Source organism: Neovison vison, chromosome 1 (genome assembly GCF_020171115.1).
Source record: "Neovison vison isolate M4711 chromosome 1, ASM_NN_V1, whole genome shotgun sequence".
NCBI lineage: Eukaryota > Metazoa > Chordata > Mammalia > Carnivora > Mustelidae > Neogale > Neogale vison.
The window spans coordinates 239963064-239982427 of record NC_058091.1 but is presented as its reverse complement, the minus strand read 5'-3'; the positions used below and the strand labels follow the sequence as shown (position 1 = coordinate 239982427).

Sequence of the window (19364 nt, the reverse complement as noted above, 5' to 3'; positions counted from 1 at the left end):
CTTGTACCGTTTCCTCTTGCACATCCAAGTGCTAGGGCATCATGGCCTTCATGAGGATGCGACCAATCGTGTTACCTTTCCAGGGAGGTTATAGCACCCTTAATCCACGAGCCTCTGGGCTTGCATTCAGTCTCTGTGCATACTAAGGTCACTCTATTTAGCCACACGTTCACTTAAATCAACATGCACTGAGCATCCCTATGAGCCAAAAACCACGTTACTCATAGTGTTGTGCACAATGCCTCATATGTAGCACATGCTCAATTAATGTCTATCAGTGAATCTCTGAAAAGAAAAAAAAAAAAAAAAAAAAAGGTGAGTTTCTCCCACCCCTTCCCCAGGAATACCCCAGTGCAAAAAATATTCTGCCCTACAGCCTGCAGTGAGAGAGCTCAGCCCTCCCACCCCACCCCTCCGGCAAAAAAGTCTCTTACTCATTTAAGCCCAGACTAGGGAGACCCTCACCCCAGCTAAGAAGATGCTGACACAGCCCTCCTATCAATGCGCCTAGAGAGCCAGAGAAACCCGTGTTGTAAAACACCCTTTTAATCAAGTGACTTGTCTCCAGTTAGTGTAGATTTAGGGAAAAATTTTCTCAAGAAACCAGTAATAAATGGAGGGGAAGAAAAGAACAGAAATTAATGAACATAGTAATTATGCCCTGAAGTTGCAAATCAGAACAATTCCTCACTTGAAGACAAGTATGAAAAACAAGATTAAAATGCTTCAGGGATGTGTTCATGAAACAGCAGGTAATAGAAGAGATAAAATGTATTTACAGTACCTCACTGGGGACATGTACCTTTTGGCTAATAGCTATCAGATACTAAATACCACTGTAAAAATAATATTCTTCCATGCTTCATTATGGAGCTAGAATTATCCATGGGAAAACAGTAATCCAGCAAACTACACTGAATGGTAACTGGAATAATTCCAGAGTCCAAGCTTCTACACAAGTGTCTGGCACAAGTAGGTCTAAGAGTCGGGTTATATACTCCCCTCTACTTAGTCTGCTAGGGCTACTACAATGAAACACCATAGACTAGATAGCCTGAACAACAGAAGTGTATATTTTCTCACAGTTCCAGAGGCTAGAAATCCAGTATCAAGCCCGTTTGGTTTCTACTTAGAGTTCTCTTCCTGCCTTAAACACAAGCACCTTCTCCCTAGGCCCTCACATGGCACGGAGGAGAAAAGAGCTCTCTGGTGTTTCTTCCTCTGAGGACATAAATTCTATCAGAGCCCCACCTTTGTGACCTGATTTAACATTACTTCCTTACTCCAAATACTACCACACTAGGAGTTACAATTTCAACATAGGCTTTTGAGGAGACATGAACACCCCCTGAAGTGTGAGACCTATTGCCACACACCAGCTCATTCACTGAAAAAGGAAAATGGAGGAGTAGCTAAGAGAGTGGCCTTGAGGAAAAATGGAGGACTGGGTAAAAAAACAAAAGTGGCCTGGGGATACACCAGCTGACTATGGGGGTAGGGGGGGATAATGGCCAAAGATCCTAGAGCTATGAGGGCCAAGCTGAGTGTTAGGGTAGGGGCAGGGGGCAGCCCCAAGTCAAATAAACTCTTAAGAAACTAGTCCTCTCTCTTTCACAGAAGATAGCTAAATAACAATAATAGTAATGTTTAACAGTAATGAGTAACAAACGTGGACATAAATAATAGTAGGTACTAAGTGCCAAGTATTTGGCATGCAGGGTTTCATTTAAGTCTCATGGAAATGAGGCACAGAATATACAATTACCATTTTTATATTACAGATAAAGAAACAAACTTACATTGGTCAAAGTCACTTACCAAGGTCACCCAGTATGGCAGGCAGACCTTCAAAGAGATCAGGTTCTAAGGCCCAGAAGAACCTGTAAATTTTACCTTTTAAGGAAAAAAACGTATTTGCAGATATGATTAAGTTAAGGATCTTAAACCGATTATCCTGGATTATCAGAAAGGCCCTAAATACAATCACAGTGTCCTTATATGACATAGGCAGAGGGAGATTTGACACAGTCACAGAAAAGAAGGTGATGTAAAGACACACAGAGATTTGAAGATACTGAACTTGAAGTTGAGAGTATATGAACACAATCCAAGGAATGCAAGCAGCCACCAGCAGCTGGAAGAAGCAAGGAAAGACTCTGCCCTAAAGCCTCTGGAGGCAGTACAGCCCTGCCAACACCTTGATTTCAGCCCTGGGGTATTGACTTTAGACTTCTGGCCTCCAGAACTAGGAGAGAATACACCTCTGCTGTTTTAAGCTACCATATCTGTGCTAACTTGTTACAACAGCTACAGGAAACGAATATACCCAGTTAGGAGAGCAAAGTCAGGGTCCAAACCTGGGACCTGGTGACTCAAGGCCTACACTCTCAAGCCCTGTGCTTTGCTCCTTTTCTGCACAAAGCCTCACCAAGCCAAACCCATGCTCTGTCTGATGGGTGACCCCACCAAGACTTGAAGTACTTAGCAGTGACAACTCCTCTGCTACAGGCCCCCAAACAAGTCTCTTTCCTTTTCCCATATCACAGGAAAGGCTTATCAGAGGCCCAGCCATTATCTTAGTATTTTAACTATCATGTAAGCAGTGAAACAGCCCATATTCCAAAAAATCCTGATGAGAAAACACACCAAACCTTCTTTTTTTTTTTTTTTAAAGATTTTATTTATTTATTTGAGAGAGAGAGACAGTGAGAGAGAGCATGAGCGAGGAGAAGGTCAGAGAGCGAAGCAGACTCCCCATGGAGCTGGGAGCCTGATGTGGGACTCGATCCCGGGACTCCAGGATCACGCCCTGAGCCGAAGGCAGTCGTCCAACCAACTGAGCCACCCAGGCGTCCCCACACCAAACCTTCTAATAAAGGCTTTCATCTAATCTGTTTGCACTTAACTGTTTTGCGCAACACCGCAAAGCTCCTAACCTCTGTTGCTCTGCTCCATCCAGTCTACAATTTCTTTCCCCTCAAAGACACATCTAGGAAGGAGTTATCAGCTCCAAATAGCTCAGTGCCCCTCTATCCTCTGCTCACCACCTGATGACTTCCCAGGAACACAGAGGAAAGGAGTGAGTTATACTGAACTCCTCTCTCTAAGCCCTTGGGGTAAATACTGGTGTGAGCAGGCTGGCCCAGAGGTGCCTCAAGTTAACCAATCCTGGAATTAACAAGCAAACTAATAAGAACACATTGTCAGAACAAAGGTACAGCATCCCAAAATGCACTTTTTGAACCTATTCTGACAAATATGGTTCAGCTTTAATTATTTTTAACACTTCAAAGTGCAGGTGGTAAAACACAGCAGTGTGCTCTGTAAAAATAATGATGTCTTGCTAACGCAGGACATTTGTGGCTGATGTGGCTATTCAGTCTTTGCTGAGGAGTCAACACACAGATAGGATTTCTGGGAAAACAATCAACTTGGTGGATTACCAAAGGAGAAGACTTGGGACTTATAGGCAGTGAAACAATAGGTAACTCATTTGAGGACCCAGAATTCTCCCACACTTGTTTTTGCTAGATGCTTTTTTCTCCTCTCCCTCAACCCCTTACCTTCAAGGTTTTCTGAGCAACGTCCTACCTTCTTGTCTCTTGCCAAGAAGGTTCCATCTGATTTTCCATCAGTATCTCAAAATAACAACCATATCTAATATTCAGGGGGTATTTACTCACTCTATGTTGGGCACCCACAACCCTATGCCATAGGCATAGGGCACCAACAACCCTATGCCATTAGTCCCCTCTTAGAGATGAGGATGCTGCGACTCACGGGGATTAAATCACTTTTCAAGGTCAGAGAGCTAAACAGTGGCAGAGCCAGAATTACAAAACACATCTAACGCCAAAGTCAAGCTCTTAACATCAGACTCATATGACATCAATTCCTCAGATGAATTGATAGCCTTACCACTGTCACCTAGAGAAGACCTTAAAGAGACAAATCTACCTATTTTTGCCTAAGCTTCTGAGTGCTCAGAAAGATTGGCAAATATGTTCTTAAAATCTTCCACAAAATTCCCTTCACTGCTCATTTCCCAGAATCATCTGGAAAAAACAGTCAGTCCCAAGGAATCCTTGGGGTAATATGAATCAACTTGAACATGAAAGCAAGCTTATCCCAAGCTTACCCCTTTCCCAGGTGAATGAAAACCCCAAGGTTTAGCAGTACCTGAAGGCAACTCACCTCTGCTCTCTCTACCTGTTTACTCAGCAGGCAGGCAGTCAACACCAACATCTTCATTCCACTACCAGAGGAATAATGGAGAGTCCTCACATTTCGGGAAGAAAACCAAAAACCATAATAATGCAAAAAGGGAAGGATTACATAAGAAGAGAACAAAGCTCCAATTTCTATTTATCATGTATCAGCAGGTTCTGGTTTTTTAAGCTTCTTATTAAAATATTCTGGCTCCAAATAAGTTTTCTTTGCCTAGAGTAATTACTGCTTTAGCTCCCGTCAAATGGGCCCCCAAAGATGTAGAAAAATGTAACTGAAAGGTTAACTTGTTCCATGGGAACTGCAAGGAGACTCCCTTACATCCTGTTCTGAAAGGCTACTTTGTTACCTCATAGGATAAAATCCCAGAATTTATCATGGTAAAGAGTTCTCCATTTCATCTCCCCTGGCAACAGGACTCACTGGGGCTAGACAGGCAGTGGGAAAGATGGTACCCAAAGCGAGAAAAGCCCCATTTTCTCAGGCAGCAGCACACGCACAAAACAGGCTCCCAAATTCTGCCCAAATCACTAGTACCGACATCAAATTCCAAAGCTACCTGTCACTGGCGGTAACACTGTCCCTTCTGACAGGGGGGAGCTCAGCAGGATGCCACGAGATTAGGTTCCATAACGGCAAAGGGAGGGAATGGAGAAGGAATATAAACCATAAATTAGGGCTGGAAGTCCTGACGCTTCTCCTGCCAAGAGCTGGCAAGGAAAGACTGAATCAACCTTCTAGAAAGGTAAGACCATGAAAGGGGATGTTAAAATAAGTTGAGAGAGAAAAAGGAAAAAAGATCAGAGAAGAGGAGTCTTATTGCACCAGGTTTGCAATGTGTCTGCTTTCAGAGCTAAAGCTCAGTATAGCAGGTTCTTTAAGGTTTATTTTAAGAGCTTTGAGGCCTTTTGGGAAAGAAAAAAAGGAAAACCTCCCTGTTTCTACCTTTCACAAAGTCTCCAGAGTGTCACTGTAATGGAAGGCGTTTACATGAAACAGGATGAATTCCTCCTAGAGGACCATCCATTCTTCAGAAAATGAATGTGTTCACGTGTGTACACACGTGTGTCTAAGAGAACAGAAACATTTGAGAGCTATTTCCATAGCGGTCCATTATTTTTGTTATTGTTATCTGAGTATAGCTTACACACCAGGTTATATTACTTCCAGGTGTACAGTATAGAGATGCAGCAAGTGTAGCTACCAACTGTCACCATACCATGGCTTTTACAGTGTCATTGACTCTACTCCCTATGCTGTGCCTGGGACACCCAGGACTCAATCATTCCATAAATGGAAGCCTGTATCTTCCATTCCTCCTCACCCATTTTGCCCACTCCCCCTACCCTACCCCTCTCTCCTTCCAGCAACCATCAGTTTGTTTTCTGTATTTATAGGTCTAGAGCAGTCTATCATTCTATGGGATGCACAGGTAAAGAATATTGGGGCAAGGCTGCAAGGTCTCATCCTCCAAATCCTTGTGAATACATAAAGATTGACAATTCATTTTGAAGAAGTTCTCATTCAGGATTTAGAAAGGAGAGAAAAATCAATGCAAACCAAAATAAAGGGATGCGAGTTTGTTTACTTTTTAACCAAAAGTAAGTTAATTAATTAATTAGTTAAACAGCCTGATTACGCGGAGAAATTGAGGCCATCAACACCCATGAATGTCAGGAGCATCTTTGATTCGGGGACTCACTGGCTAATCCACCTTTAAATGATACCAAATTATGGAGGACAATCACAACGGGGTATAAGAGTATAAAAAGCATTTTGCCCACCCCAACCAAACTTCTACAATCACAGAAGACATGTTTTAGCCTAGCAGGTGGAAGAGATGGAGCTTAGCATGCTACCTACAACTCTGGCCATAAGAAAGCTGTGAAAGATTCTGAAAGCAAACGCTCTTCTGAGTAAGAATTGCAGAAACACCTCCAAGGCAAAGAAACAGAGCACAGAAGAAAGGAATAGGGATTATCAATTAGCCGAGAAAGGACTGAAGAGAGGAGGTGAAAGAATTAAGAAAAGTCTCAATAATTTTTGAGCCCAGAAAAAGCTGGTCCCGAGAGCCACTGTTCTACCACCTTCTGCCACCTTCTTGTACCAGAATCTTCAAAAACCTACCCTGCTGGCTTATAGCTAAAATTCCTGCTATAAGGGGGGTTGGGAGCTTCACCAAAAGTGGACTTGTAAGTAAGTTTAAACATAAATTAAAGATTATCCCAAATGGATAGAGGATAGTCAGTAACTATAGCACAGTAAGACACTGATTCCATGGTACAGAGTATGACTACTGACCTTGGGGTCGTGAGCTCCAGCCCCATGTTGGGTGTAGAGATTACTTAAAAATAAAATCTTTAACAACAACAACAACAAAAAAGGTGGTTGCCAGAGTGACCAAATACCCTGAGTTAACCACAAGGCTAAGTCCTTCAAAGGAGGAAAATGAGCAAGGACATAACTGACAAGGAGGCTGTTGCAGTCTTTATCAATAAGGGAGAGCTTTATCAATAGGAAAAGTCAACAATACCTAAGGCAGATTAAGATAACCCATGCTTAGAGGAAGCTTTGGGTAGAAGAAAGGGAGCTTTGGAAATGAGTGGAGCCTAGTACCTACAGAGATATGGTTCTTGAAGCATACAAAACCTTTAAAGCAATATAAGCCCACCCCTGCTGCTCACCTTGCTCCAGATACCCTTCTCCTGCTCATATCCATGCCTGGGACTTTATTCTCTCAATTCAAGACCAAGTCTTTGAGGACTAATCAGATTTAGGACCCAAACATTTACAAAGGTGGCTGGAGTCCCACTTACTCCTGAGCACCTCCACGTATAGTTCCCCAGAATAAAAGGCCCTCTGCCAAAGGAACAGTTAACTAACTGGTCCAGGATCTCTCACTCATACCGTTACTATTACCCATGAAAAACCAGGCCACTGCCATAAAGCAGCACTATCCTCTCTTACCTCTCCACGTCTTACTTTGTTACTCACTCACATTTTGTGAATTTGTTTCTATCTGGCCGGTGTCAATTTGTCAATTCTTCTCTAATGTCCTTGTCTAAGAACTTACGCAGTATTGCAGAAAGTGTTGGTAGAAAATCAGAGTGAGATAAATTTGCCATGTCCTGGTGAGCTTTCTTGTTTGTTTTATTCCAAGCAAATGCACTAAAGCTTGCTTCCTGAGAACACCTAAAAATCAATGCACAAAGTCCAGCAACCACAAACTCCCCTTTCTAATAACAAAATGCCAAGAAGAAAGAGAGCCACATAAACTAAAGTCAGGGAAAACTGCCTCTCCTCAGAAGGTTCCAATTAATGGGGGAAGGGGGGAGACACTTAATAAGTAATGAACAAGAAATTAAGTCATCTTAGTTTCACTTATTTACAAAACAAAGCAATATGAATATGAACACCTGTGTAACCAGATTGAGTAATAACAGAATCCTTTGTCATTCACAAGCTCATTCAACAAACGTATGATCATCTACTATGTGCCAGGCACTGTTCCTAGCACTGTGAATACAGCTGTGAACATGACAGACATGGTCCCTATTCTCATGGAACTTAATTCTGGCAGAAGGAAAAACAGAGAATCAACAAGAAGCAAACAAACAAGAAGAATATCAGATGCCTATGTTAACAGTGACATAAGCAGTTACTTTATAACAGAGGAAGGGCAGGCCCCTTTTTCCTAAGTAACAGCAGAACTGAGATATGAATGACAAGGAGCCCATCAAGTGAACATAATGGCAGAGTATTCCAGGCAGAGGGTACAGTGAGAGCAAAGGCCCTCTGTACAAGGTCACTGTGATGAAAACATATGAGGCAAGGGGCAGAGTTAGGACACATGGCTTCCAAGGCAGGCCAGGATCTGTTCATGAATGGCCTGCAATCAAAGTAAAGAGTTTGGACTTTATTCTAAGTACAGGACTGTAAACCTGCAGAGGGTGTGAGGCAGGGGAGTGACAGACTCCCTAAGAACTTACTGAGTTGATTGTTGAATCCAAGCAGAGACTGACTTTTCAAAAAATTAATCTAGCCACAAAAATTAGAAGACTGTAATTTCCTAAGAAAAATGCTTAATTGCTTTGTAATCTATCAGTGCTATGGCAGAATATTATCTGTACTATGAATATGTACTATGTGAGACACTGCATGTTGTTTTATTTAAACCTCCCTCACCCAACACTCCCAAGTAGATATTATCATTTCCATTTTATAGATGAGGACTCCGAAGCTAAAAGAGAGGAAGGGAAGTTAACTTCTCTGAGGCCACAAAGCATGTATATGGAAGAGCCAGAGCTGGAACCCAGGTTGGTCTGGCTCAGAAGAGAAAGGTTTCCCAGACACTTTGTTGAACTGACTCTACCCTCTTCCCTGACAGGAGGAAGAGAGACAACACTTCTGGTTTACCACTCAAGACTTCTGCCTACTGCTTTCTGCTCTAATTGAAGCAGTCACTCACCTTACCCAGTGAGGGTCACAGACTGGGGCCTGACCCCAAATATGCTACATAGCAACCTTCCCTAACAAGCCAAATCCAGTCTCACAATTCTAGGCCTTCGCCAGCCTTTCTCAGCACCTATGGTCCCATCTGTGGCTTTTCTCGCAGATGGGGTCTGACTTCTTTGAAGGCATTATAATCCTTACCATTCTGAGGTATCCACCATGTGCCAGAAACCTGCAGTGTATTATCTCCTTTCATCCTAACTGCCCCAGGAGGTGAGTACCAGTACACTCTCATTCAGATGCGAAAGCTGAGTCATTGAAGTACCAGGAATGGTCAAAAAGGTATCATTTAACAGAAGTGGAAATCATTCCCTTCTACAGTATACAGTACACATAAATGGTGAGTCAGTGAAGGGACAAATAAACTCATCATGGCAGTCTCTACCACCATGAATGAGGAAGAAAGCATGGGCAAAGGTCAGGGCCTATACACGCAGCTCTAGACACTCGGGATAAATACATCCTCTCCTCTTCTCAGCCAATATAGGCTCTAATTCGGAGACTGTTAAAGGTTTTGTCCTTTCTCTCCCATTCACCCACCTTACCCACCACCACCAAAGAAATCAGATGAATCAAATTAACCTTCCCCAACACCTTCACAAAAAAACAATCACATCACAAAGGTCACCTCCCCCCTGAGACCACTGGGGAGTATTCTATTTCAGTAACTCAGTACTATAAACAAACCCTTACAAAAATACAATCCAGCTTATTTTTCATGGTCTCTTTTAGGTCAACCATCTTACACAGTATTTTACCAAAGAAAAGAAAGAGCAGCAATTAAATGTTTTAAAGAACAAACCAAAGATTACAGGGATGTTCACTAGTAGAAATGGGTACTCATAAGGCAGAAAAACAGAACGCTGTTTCAGATGGTGCAGTCCAAGCAGGAAGTAGGGGTACTCTTCCCCCCACAAAAACACCGAAGCTGAGCACCCTCTACAGCTAAGCAGCAAACAAACTGGAATCGGGGCCATAGAAGAGAGGCCCAGAGGAGAAGACAGCAACACCAAGTGGACATCTGATCTGGATCCCCTTTAAGAAACTCTCTATGAGAACAATAGGTAACTATGGAAAGAACCCAGATGTCCATCAACAAATGAATAAAGAAGATGTGATACACACACACACACACAATGGAATACTACCATGTAGTCATAAAAATATATATATATATATATATATATATTGCCATTTGCAGCAATGTGGATGGAACTACAGGGTATTATGCTAAGAATAATCAATCAGAGAAAGACAATTATCATATGATCTCTCTGATATGAGGAATTTGAGAGCCAGGGCAGGAGATCGTTGGTGGGTAGGGAGGGAAAAAATGAAACAAGATGTAAATGGGGAGGGAGACAAATCATAGCGACTCTTAATCTCAGGAAACAAACTGAGGTTGCTGGGGGTTGGGGAGGGGAGGGATAGGGTGGCTGGGTTATGGATACTGGAGAGGGTATGTGGTGTGGTGGGTGCTGTGAATTGTGTAAGACTGATGATTCACATATCTGTACCCCTAAAGCAAACAATACATTATATGTTAATAAAAAATTTTTTTTAAATAAACTTAATGTGATTATTGAAAAGAAAAAAATAAAAAGAAACCCCATAGGAGACCTCCTTGCTTTGCTGAACCATGACCACACAGAACAAAACCAAAAGCAGCAACGATGAGCATAAGACTGAGCACATCAAGGCCAAGATCACATCTTTTTTTTCTTTTTTTAAATTTTTTTAAATATTTTATTTATTTATTTGAGGGAGAATGAGTGAGAGAGAGCATGAGAGAGGAGAAGGTCAGAGGGAGAAGCAGACTCCCCAAGGAGCTGGAAGCCCGATGCGGGACTCGATCCTGAAAGTCCGGGATCATGACCTGAGCCGAAGGCAGCTGCTCAACCAACTGAGCCACCCAGGCGCCCCAAGATCACATCTTCATTCCACCATCGGCACGGGGCCCAGCACATAGTAGACAGATAATAAAACAAACAAAAATTAGACAAATAAACCTTAACTAAAAGTATTACCACTTTTAATTCAGTGTTTACCCTGTGAACAAACCTAAGCACCTTTCATATATTCTCATTAATACTTCACAATTAACCCTGTTAGGTAGATGTACTATTATTTCCCAGTTAGGGCTAAGAAAACTACCAATCAGGGAAGTGAAATAACTTGTCTAAAGTCACACAGCTTGCAAGTGGTAAGGCTAAGATTCTACCTGAAGTCTGCCCAAGTTCAAGGGCCATACTCCTACCCACTGTGCTACACAGCCTTCCAACTGAGTACGTGAAGGAACAGTGGGCAAGGCTACTGTCCCACTGAGGAAAGACTCTAGTCCATGGTCTGAAACCACCCACCATGCATTTAACACTTGGTCTGACAGCATGTGACTCTGACCCGGGCTTCTTTACACCCCAGGTCTCTCCTGTACCTCAGTCTTCCTAGCTACACAGTAGCAAGAGCAATCACAGCCCATTTCCAGCCCTCCAGACATTGGCTACTGCCAAGAGAGAACATGTGCACACCTACATCAACCAGAACTGAATGTTACATAAACCGCAGGTGTTGGCTTTGCTAACTTGGCACATCACATTTCAGGTAGTTGCCCATGTCAGTGGCTTAAGTGGTCCAAAGTGAAAGGGGTAGCTCTTGCCCAGTAGTGACAGCCAACAGAGGGACAGCAAGAAAACAGGTTAACAAAGGGCTCTGTACCTGTCAGATGTTAACAAGTGACAGGCCTGAAACCTCCAGGCCTTTTTCCGGGAAGGTGGAAAGATGCCAAATGCCAGCACCCTGAGCCACCATGTCTGCTGAGTGGCCAGCTGGCCCCAACAACACACTGACTATCAACACTTCGGGGAGGGGGGGGCGGTCTCAAAATTACCATTTAGCTGACTAAAGGAAAACAAGTCACCTATCACAGCAATGCTCTTTTTCTGATCTTCATTCTCACTCCCTCATCAAAATCCATCCAGTGTACCATCTGACAGAGTGATCTGTTCATACTGCAGATCCAATCATCTCACCACCATGACTAAGAAAGGCTTCCACGTTCTCCAGGTAAATACAAAAACGCCTTGCCGCAGCTGACCAGGCCTGCCCTTGCCAATCCTTCCAGCCTCATTGTACATCCATTTCCTCTCATTTTCTGCACTCCAACCACACTTATTCAGCACTTCACAGAAGCCACCTCTTTGCCCCCAACCCCACTCCAGAGGCTTTGTAAGAGCTGGGCCCTGAGCCTAAAACACTCTTCAACCTCACATTGAGTTGTTTCATAAACACCTGTTTGTTCTTAACAATTTAAACCAAAGATCACTTTCTCTAGCAAGCCTTCCCTGATACCCTCTCAATCGTAGGAACAAGTCAAATCTGTCCTATTTCTCATGGTATCACATTCCTTTCTTCCAACACACTTAATACAATTGTAATTTTACATTTATATGTGTGATTTTAATTGTATTAATGTCCATATTCATTAATACACCCTAAGGAGGAAATACATATGACTTGGTCATAAGTCAGCACTTAGCATAGTATCTGGAGTGTAAAGGATATTCTGTCTATGTATGTTGACAGAACGAACAAAATTCCAGAGAAGGGAAATGAAGTTCTATCCAAATCAAAAGGTTCTGCTTAGAGAAGCAGTCCTTCCCTTGTGAACTTAAGCCAAACTATTCTTTCCCCTTTGCCCTTTCTCCTTCCTAAATTTCTGATAAAAGTGACTGTTTATGCCCTGCCATTCTTCAGGCAGGTGGTAGCCATAGTGATAAGCTGGCCTACAGCCAAAAATAGTCTAAAAAGATATCACCTTGTCTGAATGCTCCAGACTTCCAAAATAAAAGTCCAGAGCAAAGGCCTAGGCAGATGGAAACACAAACATCTCTACTCCGTAAAGAGACTAAGCCAAACAACTAACAGCATCTTCAAAAAACAAATGCTCCTCAAAGGAGGCAGTGACCCCCAAGTGACCCACCCAAAGGAAAAATGGGGAGGGGATAAAGACTGCAAGGGGCTAAAGCAGAAAATCCCTGAATGGGATTTTAAATACCACCATTCACTCCTTGGATAAGGCAGAGATTTGCCCAAACATTAAATATCAAAGTCTCCCACAATGAGGCAGCTTCAGAGGAATCCTAGTAGGACTCTGAACAACAACACCAGAGCCTGAAAAAGCTCACATGAAGCTCAGATTAAAGCCTCAATTCCCTATGGAAGCAGGAGGGTCTTGTCCTAGCCCTTCTATTCTTTAGGGTAGATGGGCAGGGTGGTATAGTAGAAGCAGCACCAATTACTGAAAACTACCTAGTGGCAGGTACTTCAGAGACAGGGATGGTAGTGACAAACAGTGAGAAATAAATGAACACATACACGGAGGGGCAGCTGAGGCTCAGCAAGGTTGTGTAACCGCTAGTGAATAGTGAGGTCAGGAGACAACCCAAGTCTGCCTGAATCCAGACTCTTCTCCTACCCTCCAGCTGCCTTTATGGGTCGCCCATGAGCTCAGTTCTGCTCCCTACCCATCACCACCTCCTTACCAGAATGGGAACATTCTGAGAGCTCCCTGGGTAAGGAAAGGCTGTCTACCATGAGCACATTCCACCACAATAAGCATGTACATAGCTGAGATACACTGCCACACCATAGGGACAGAGTGCAGTGTGCTGAAGAGAGGGGAGTTCATCATTTGTAGCACAGGGATGAGGCTAGATTTTCTGAAAATTCCAAATGGAGCTATAGGGATGAAATCTCTGCCCTTTTGAGAACCCACTGGTGCTAGGTGCTTGGAAACATAATCCTGCAACCCAAGGCACCTTAAACCAGAGGATGGCAGCTGTTCCCTGGCACCATGAGAAAGACAGTACCCAGCAGAAGTCTCCATACAACCTCAAGCCATGCAGAAAGGGTATCAACCCCATACCTGAATCATATACATTCACACACCATCTCCTACAAGGTGAAGCATCCCTTCACTGTGCTATAGTTCAAGGTTAACCCTTCCCCCTGCACTCCTTTCAGGATCTGCCTCTTATCAAAAGCTATGCCAACTGATTATTATAATAATAACTATTATGCCATTATAATAACATTATTGCACTTTTTTTTCCTGCACTTGACATCTGTTGGCTGATAGGTTTAACTGATACATAAGCAATAATTATGCAGTGCTCTTTTCTTTCCAACCAAGCCTCTAGTGTGACTGTTAAAGCTATATCCAGCTATAGCCAATGCCCAGTGGGAAACATGGCTCATCTGGACTCAGCTATCATTGTTTCAGTGGCCACGGTGCTAGAAAGAGAGGCTCAAATAGGTCTCCAAATGTTTACACCCTCCCCTGCTCCTGGAAAAGTAATGGAATTCAGGGGAAAGACCAACCAGCAAGTAATTTACTGATAAAAACCCCAATAGGGCTAGAGGAGTCAAACTCAGACCTCCGTACTGCACAGAGACAAGCAGTACCAAATCACAGGACCGCATACCACAGAAAGTGAAGGAGGAGAGGCAAATGCAATTCTCTACTGGGAGTTCAGATAAATGGTTCTCAGAGAGCAATTCTGCCTGCTTCCCCACACACACTTCCTGCCAACTGCCAGGAAAACTGGCAAGAGAGAGAGAAGGATAGAGCAGAGGACTATCTTCAGGCCCCTATTTTGAAACTGAGAAATCTATCAACCTGGCTGCTGGGCCTTCTACATACAGAGCCCACTAGGGGCCAAAATGCAGTCTGAAATACAAAGCAGAGAAGTACAACTTCCTGTCGGCCAAAGCCCCTAAATCTACCCACCACACTATTTATGACAAACAAGGTAGAACAAGATGTGAGATTCTATGACTGCAGAATATCAATATGCCTGAATTACACGGTAGCCTTATTACAGGTAACCCACACCGAGGCTACATTAAAAAATACACGTGATCAAACAAACCCCACCAGGAAATCAGGGCTGGCCTGCTTTGTTCTCCACCCTGTAATACACAGAGCCTTTTTTTTTTTTTCCCCAAGGCAGAGAGGGAGGCGGAAGGTTTTTGAATTTAAATTACCAGGGAACACTATAATCTATGTGCAAGGAGAAAAGAACATTCAAGAGTGCCAAGCACAGGCTCTCGGGACATGTGTGGCCGAGGCAGTAGTAGCCTGCGGGGCTTTTTCCTCCAGCCTCAGCACTCTGCTCTCACTGTTTGAGAGCAGGCAAGCCAGCAGGCAAGGCCCAGGCTGCACAAAGGGGCACTGTCCCCTAGGGTCTAGGGAGAGGATTACTCTCTCAGAAGCAAGTCAGTATGAATCAACAAAGAACGAATAAGACTAGGCACCCAGGGACGCCTGGGTGGCTCAGTTGGTTGGACGACTGCCTTCGGCTCAGGTCATGATCCCAGCGTCCGGGGATCGAGTCCCGCATCGGGCTCCCAGCTCCATGGGGAGTCTGCTTCTCCCTCTGACATTCTCCTAGCTCATGCTCTCTCTCACTGTCTCTCTCTCAAATAAATAAATAAAATCTTAAAAAAAAAAAAAAAAAAAAAAAAGACTAGGTACCCAAAGAAGTAACCCAACTGAGGATGGTATTAGAAAGGTATTACTTAGGGCGAAGACCCTGTCTTCCTCATCACTAAATTACCATGGCCAAGCAGTACCTGACACGTACAGAGGTCTTTACCAAGAACTATAGCTCGAATGATAACCACAAAGACTCCTTAGGTTGGAACCAACTGATGAGAGCTAGAATCTAGTTGTTCCTACTATAACTTGTGGTAAAAGAAGGGCTGTGTTCTGTGAAAAACACACCAAGAGGTACCCAGAGAATTAAATTCAGTCTCTCTGACACTTCTGGTGCCCCAAGAGAGTAACAGGTATACTTTGGTCAGAGTAGAGAGATAGCCCTTAAAATACAATGCTGTGAGGGGAGAGAGGGAAAAAGGGAATAAATGGGACAAAAGATATACTGAATGCATATTGTGTGTGTATCTGAAAAGCCCAGGGACTTTTACAGATGAAGCAATAAGGGACAAGTTACATAACTCTCCTTAGTCTAACAGCTAGTACATGGTTAAATCTGGATCTATCTAATGCTACAGCCAGGAGCTTTCCACCCTACTTCACCCTGACTTCCTCTAGAGGTGAGCTGGCTTCCTGCTCATCTTATCCATAGAGGAGAAAATGCTCCCTCCTGTCCACACAAGTCAACTTGCTAGGCATGTTTCTTAGAGTTAATTAGTTAACCGGAATTATAGCTGAATGGGCTCATGAATTCCATGTGCTTGAGAGGGCCCACAGGAACTTAAACCTGGGTGAACTGGCTGAGTTTCCAGACCCACAAAGCTTCCAGCCAGTGACTAAGCCATCAGCTGGGGCAACTCTCTTGGCACAGTGCAGGTCAGGGCTGGGGGAGGAAAAGACAACCCGGGCATGATCTCTACATGCCCCCAACAAGCTTTCTTCAGAAATTACAAAGGAGGTACCAAGAGCCTCTCCCACTCTTGAGCTCTTTCAGTAATGCACAGAACTCTCTTTGACAATAACCTAATTTTGATTTAAGGTAGAAATAGAAAAGTTTAAAAAAAAAATGAAGGACTTCTGCTTGGTCTTTAGAAGCAACTGAGTCTTCCCTCCATGTTGCCCAACACCTCTCTAGAGCTTTCAGAGACCTCCTACACCCATGATGCCAGGGGCAGGAAAGTAGAAAGGGCAAGATGATTTTCAGGGTTGTATTCTGAAGAGACCAGTGGTGAGGATCAGCCTGTATTTCTAACGGAAATGAACACTCTGGACAAACTCAGGGGAAGCTAAGTAGTACTAAAACACAGTCTCCCAGGGTTGTCTGTTTATTTCACCTCCCACATGAGGGCTTTCAATAGTTAACACTGGTACCCCCCCCACCCCAAAGCTTAGGAAAGCTGATGATTCACCCAGGTGCACAACAGCTGCTGGGAAGACATGTGGGAAGGGGCCACCCGGCAAAATCGGTCTAGGTATGGTGAGAAGGGTCTCCCAGGAGTGCCCTACATGCCAAGCCATATGTTGTCAGGATATTAATCCAAATCCATCTTGCGCACTTTACAATGTTTATGCTCTCTGGGATGTGGAGCATTAAATTATATCCAAGAACAACACAAGTCCTTCCAGTTCTAGTCTGCACTTACTTCTTTGCTAAAAAGATTTGTAACCTGGAAACAAAGCCCTTTGCCTAACAGCAGCAATAATACTCAGCAAAGAAAAGAAAAAAGAAAACTGTTAATTCAAGCTTCCCTAAAAGATACTGCTCCAATGGAGGCAGAACTAGTTTCTAAGTAGAAACTGGAGAAACCTACTACTGACCACTTTTTTCTAGAGAAGTCAGGCCGATGTCACTGAGAGTTCTGAAGAGGTGAAGGCTAAAACCAAAAAAAAAAAAAAAAAAAAAAAAAAAGCACAACACCACAGCTCTATTCTTGCCCCCAACTGAAACAGCTCTGGAAACCTGTAAGAGAATTCCAAAAAGGGAAGACTACCTCACTGACATAAGCACTAAGAGCAAGGACCAGAAATATGACGTAAGGCTACCTGGCTTAGTCACGGCCCTGCCCTAACTGTACAACCTTCAGTAAGTTTAAGTAATTCAGGCTCTCCAAGCCTCAATTTCTCATCTCTATGAAATGGGGATGTTCTAAGGATCTGTTATTTGAAAGCCTTTTTTAAAGATTTTATTTGATGTCATATCAGATAAAGGGCTAGCATCCAAAATCTTTAAAGAACTTATCAAGCTCAACACCCAAAGAACAAATAATCCAATCGAGAAATGGACAGAAGACATGAACAGACATTTCTGCAAAGAAGACATCCAGAAGGCCAATAGACACACAAAAAAATGCTCACCATCACTCAGCACCAGGGAAATAGAAATCAAAACGACAATGAGATACCACCTCAGGCCAGTCAGAATGGCTAAAACTAACCAGTCAGGAAATGACAGATGCTTGCAAGGATGAGGAAAAAGGGGAACCCTCCTACACTATTGGTGGGAATGCAAGCTGGTGCAGCCACTCTGGAAAACAGCATGGAGGTTCCTCACAAAGTTGAAAATAGAGCTACCCTATGACCCAGCAATCACACTACCAGGTATTTACACTAAAGATACAAATGTAGTGATCTGAAGGGTCATGTGCACCCCAATGTTTATAGCGGCAATGTCCACAACAGCCAAACTATGGAAAGGGCCCAGATGTCCACCAACAGAAAAATGGATAAAGAAAATGTGGTATATATACACTAAGGAATACTATGCAGCCATCAAAAGAAATGGAATCTTGCCATTTGCAACAACGTGGATGGAACTAGAGGGTATTACGCTGAGCAAAATAAGTCAGTCAGAGGAAGATAATTATCAAATGATCTCTCCGATATGAGGAATATGAGAGGCAGGCCAGGGGGTTGTGGGGGTAGGGAAGGAAAAAATGAAACACGATGGGATTGGAAGGGAAACAAACCAAAAGAGACTCTTAATCTCACGAAACAAACTGAGGGTTGCTGGGGGGTGGAGGGTATGGATAAGATGGCTGGGCTATGGACATTGGGGAGGGTATGTGCTATGGTGAGTGCTGTGAAATGTGTAAACCGATGATTCACAGACCTGTAGTCCTGGGGCAAATAATACATAATATGTTAATAAAAATAAATAGAGAGAGAGAGAGATTTTACTTATTTGAGAGAGAGAGAGAGAGAGCATGAGTGGGGGGACGGCAGGGGGAGAAACGGGCTCCCCATTTATCAGAGAGCCCAACACAAGACTTGATCCCAGGACCCTGGGATACCAACTGAGTCACCCGGGCACCCCATGAAAGCCCTTTTATAAACAGTAAAATGTTAAGCATATTTTAGGCCTGACAGTTATTCTGAAGACCTGTGGCTGAGAAAACCTAAGACACTTCTGAGGAACAGAAAAACAAGTTTGTCACCTCCAAGGGACAAACTACAATAACTGGTTCTAGATGTTTACAGAGAATCCACAGTTACAGAATAAAGGGAGGACAGAGTGGAAGTTGAAGAGGAGACCACACTTGGGTCTGCCCAGGGATACTTTGTTTTTTTAAAGATTTTATTTATTTATTTGACAGAGAATAAGAGAGGGAACAGAAGCAGGGGGAATAGGAGAGGGAGAAGCAGGCTTCCTGGTGAGCAGGAGCCCTACGCAGGGCTCAATCCCAGAACCTTGGGATCATGACCTGAGCCACCCAGGTTCCCCTGCCCAGGGATATTTTTTAAAATATTAGCAATATAAATAAATAAATAAATAAATAAAATATTAGCGATATACACACACAGCTCAAATTTGAAAAAGCACACAAAGGTATGCAATGAAAATTAAGGCTCTCTTCTTCCTCACTGCCCAACCACCTAGGGCCCCTCACCAAAGACATCATTCTTTTCAGTTTCTCATGCAGTCTTCCAGAGAAAATCCAATCAGTTTTTCTGCCTCAGATGGAGGTATCAATGGTAGTAACACCTTCGGACCTAAAAGGTAATGCCAAGTAAACTCTGCCAGAGGCTCCTAGGGACTATGAAAAGAACAGGACAATCAGAGGGTAATATACTGCCCTGCAAAAGCCTCCATAGAGGTACAGATTTCCTCCTGGCTATTATACTGCTTGAC

General features: G+C 43.3%; 1 protein-coding gene across 9 annotated transcripts in view; it reads right to left on the bottom strand.

The window, feature by feature from the left end:
• The window catches only part of SIL1 (SIL1 nucleotide exchange factor), a 241742-nt gene that overhangs the window by 185728 nt on the left and 36650 nt on the right, over positions 1-19364 (bottom strand). For 2 of the 9 annotated variants that reach the window (XM_044226477.1, XM_044226482.1), the window contains exon 2: positions 1819-1893. The exons of 6 other annotated variants lie outside the window; for them this stretch is intronic. In XM_044226477.1, coding sequence (XP_044082412.1) covers positions 1819-1893 — 75 coding nt within the window. Of the gene's footprint in view, positions 1-1818; positions 1894-19364 lie in introns of those variants that run through there. One more of the 9 variants, XM_044226501.1, reaches the window with a different exon arrangement.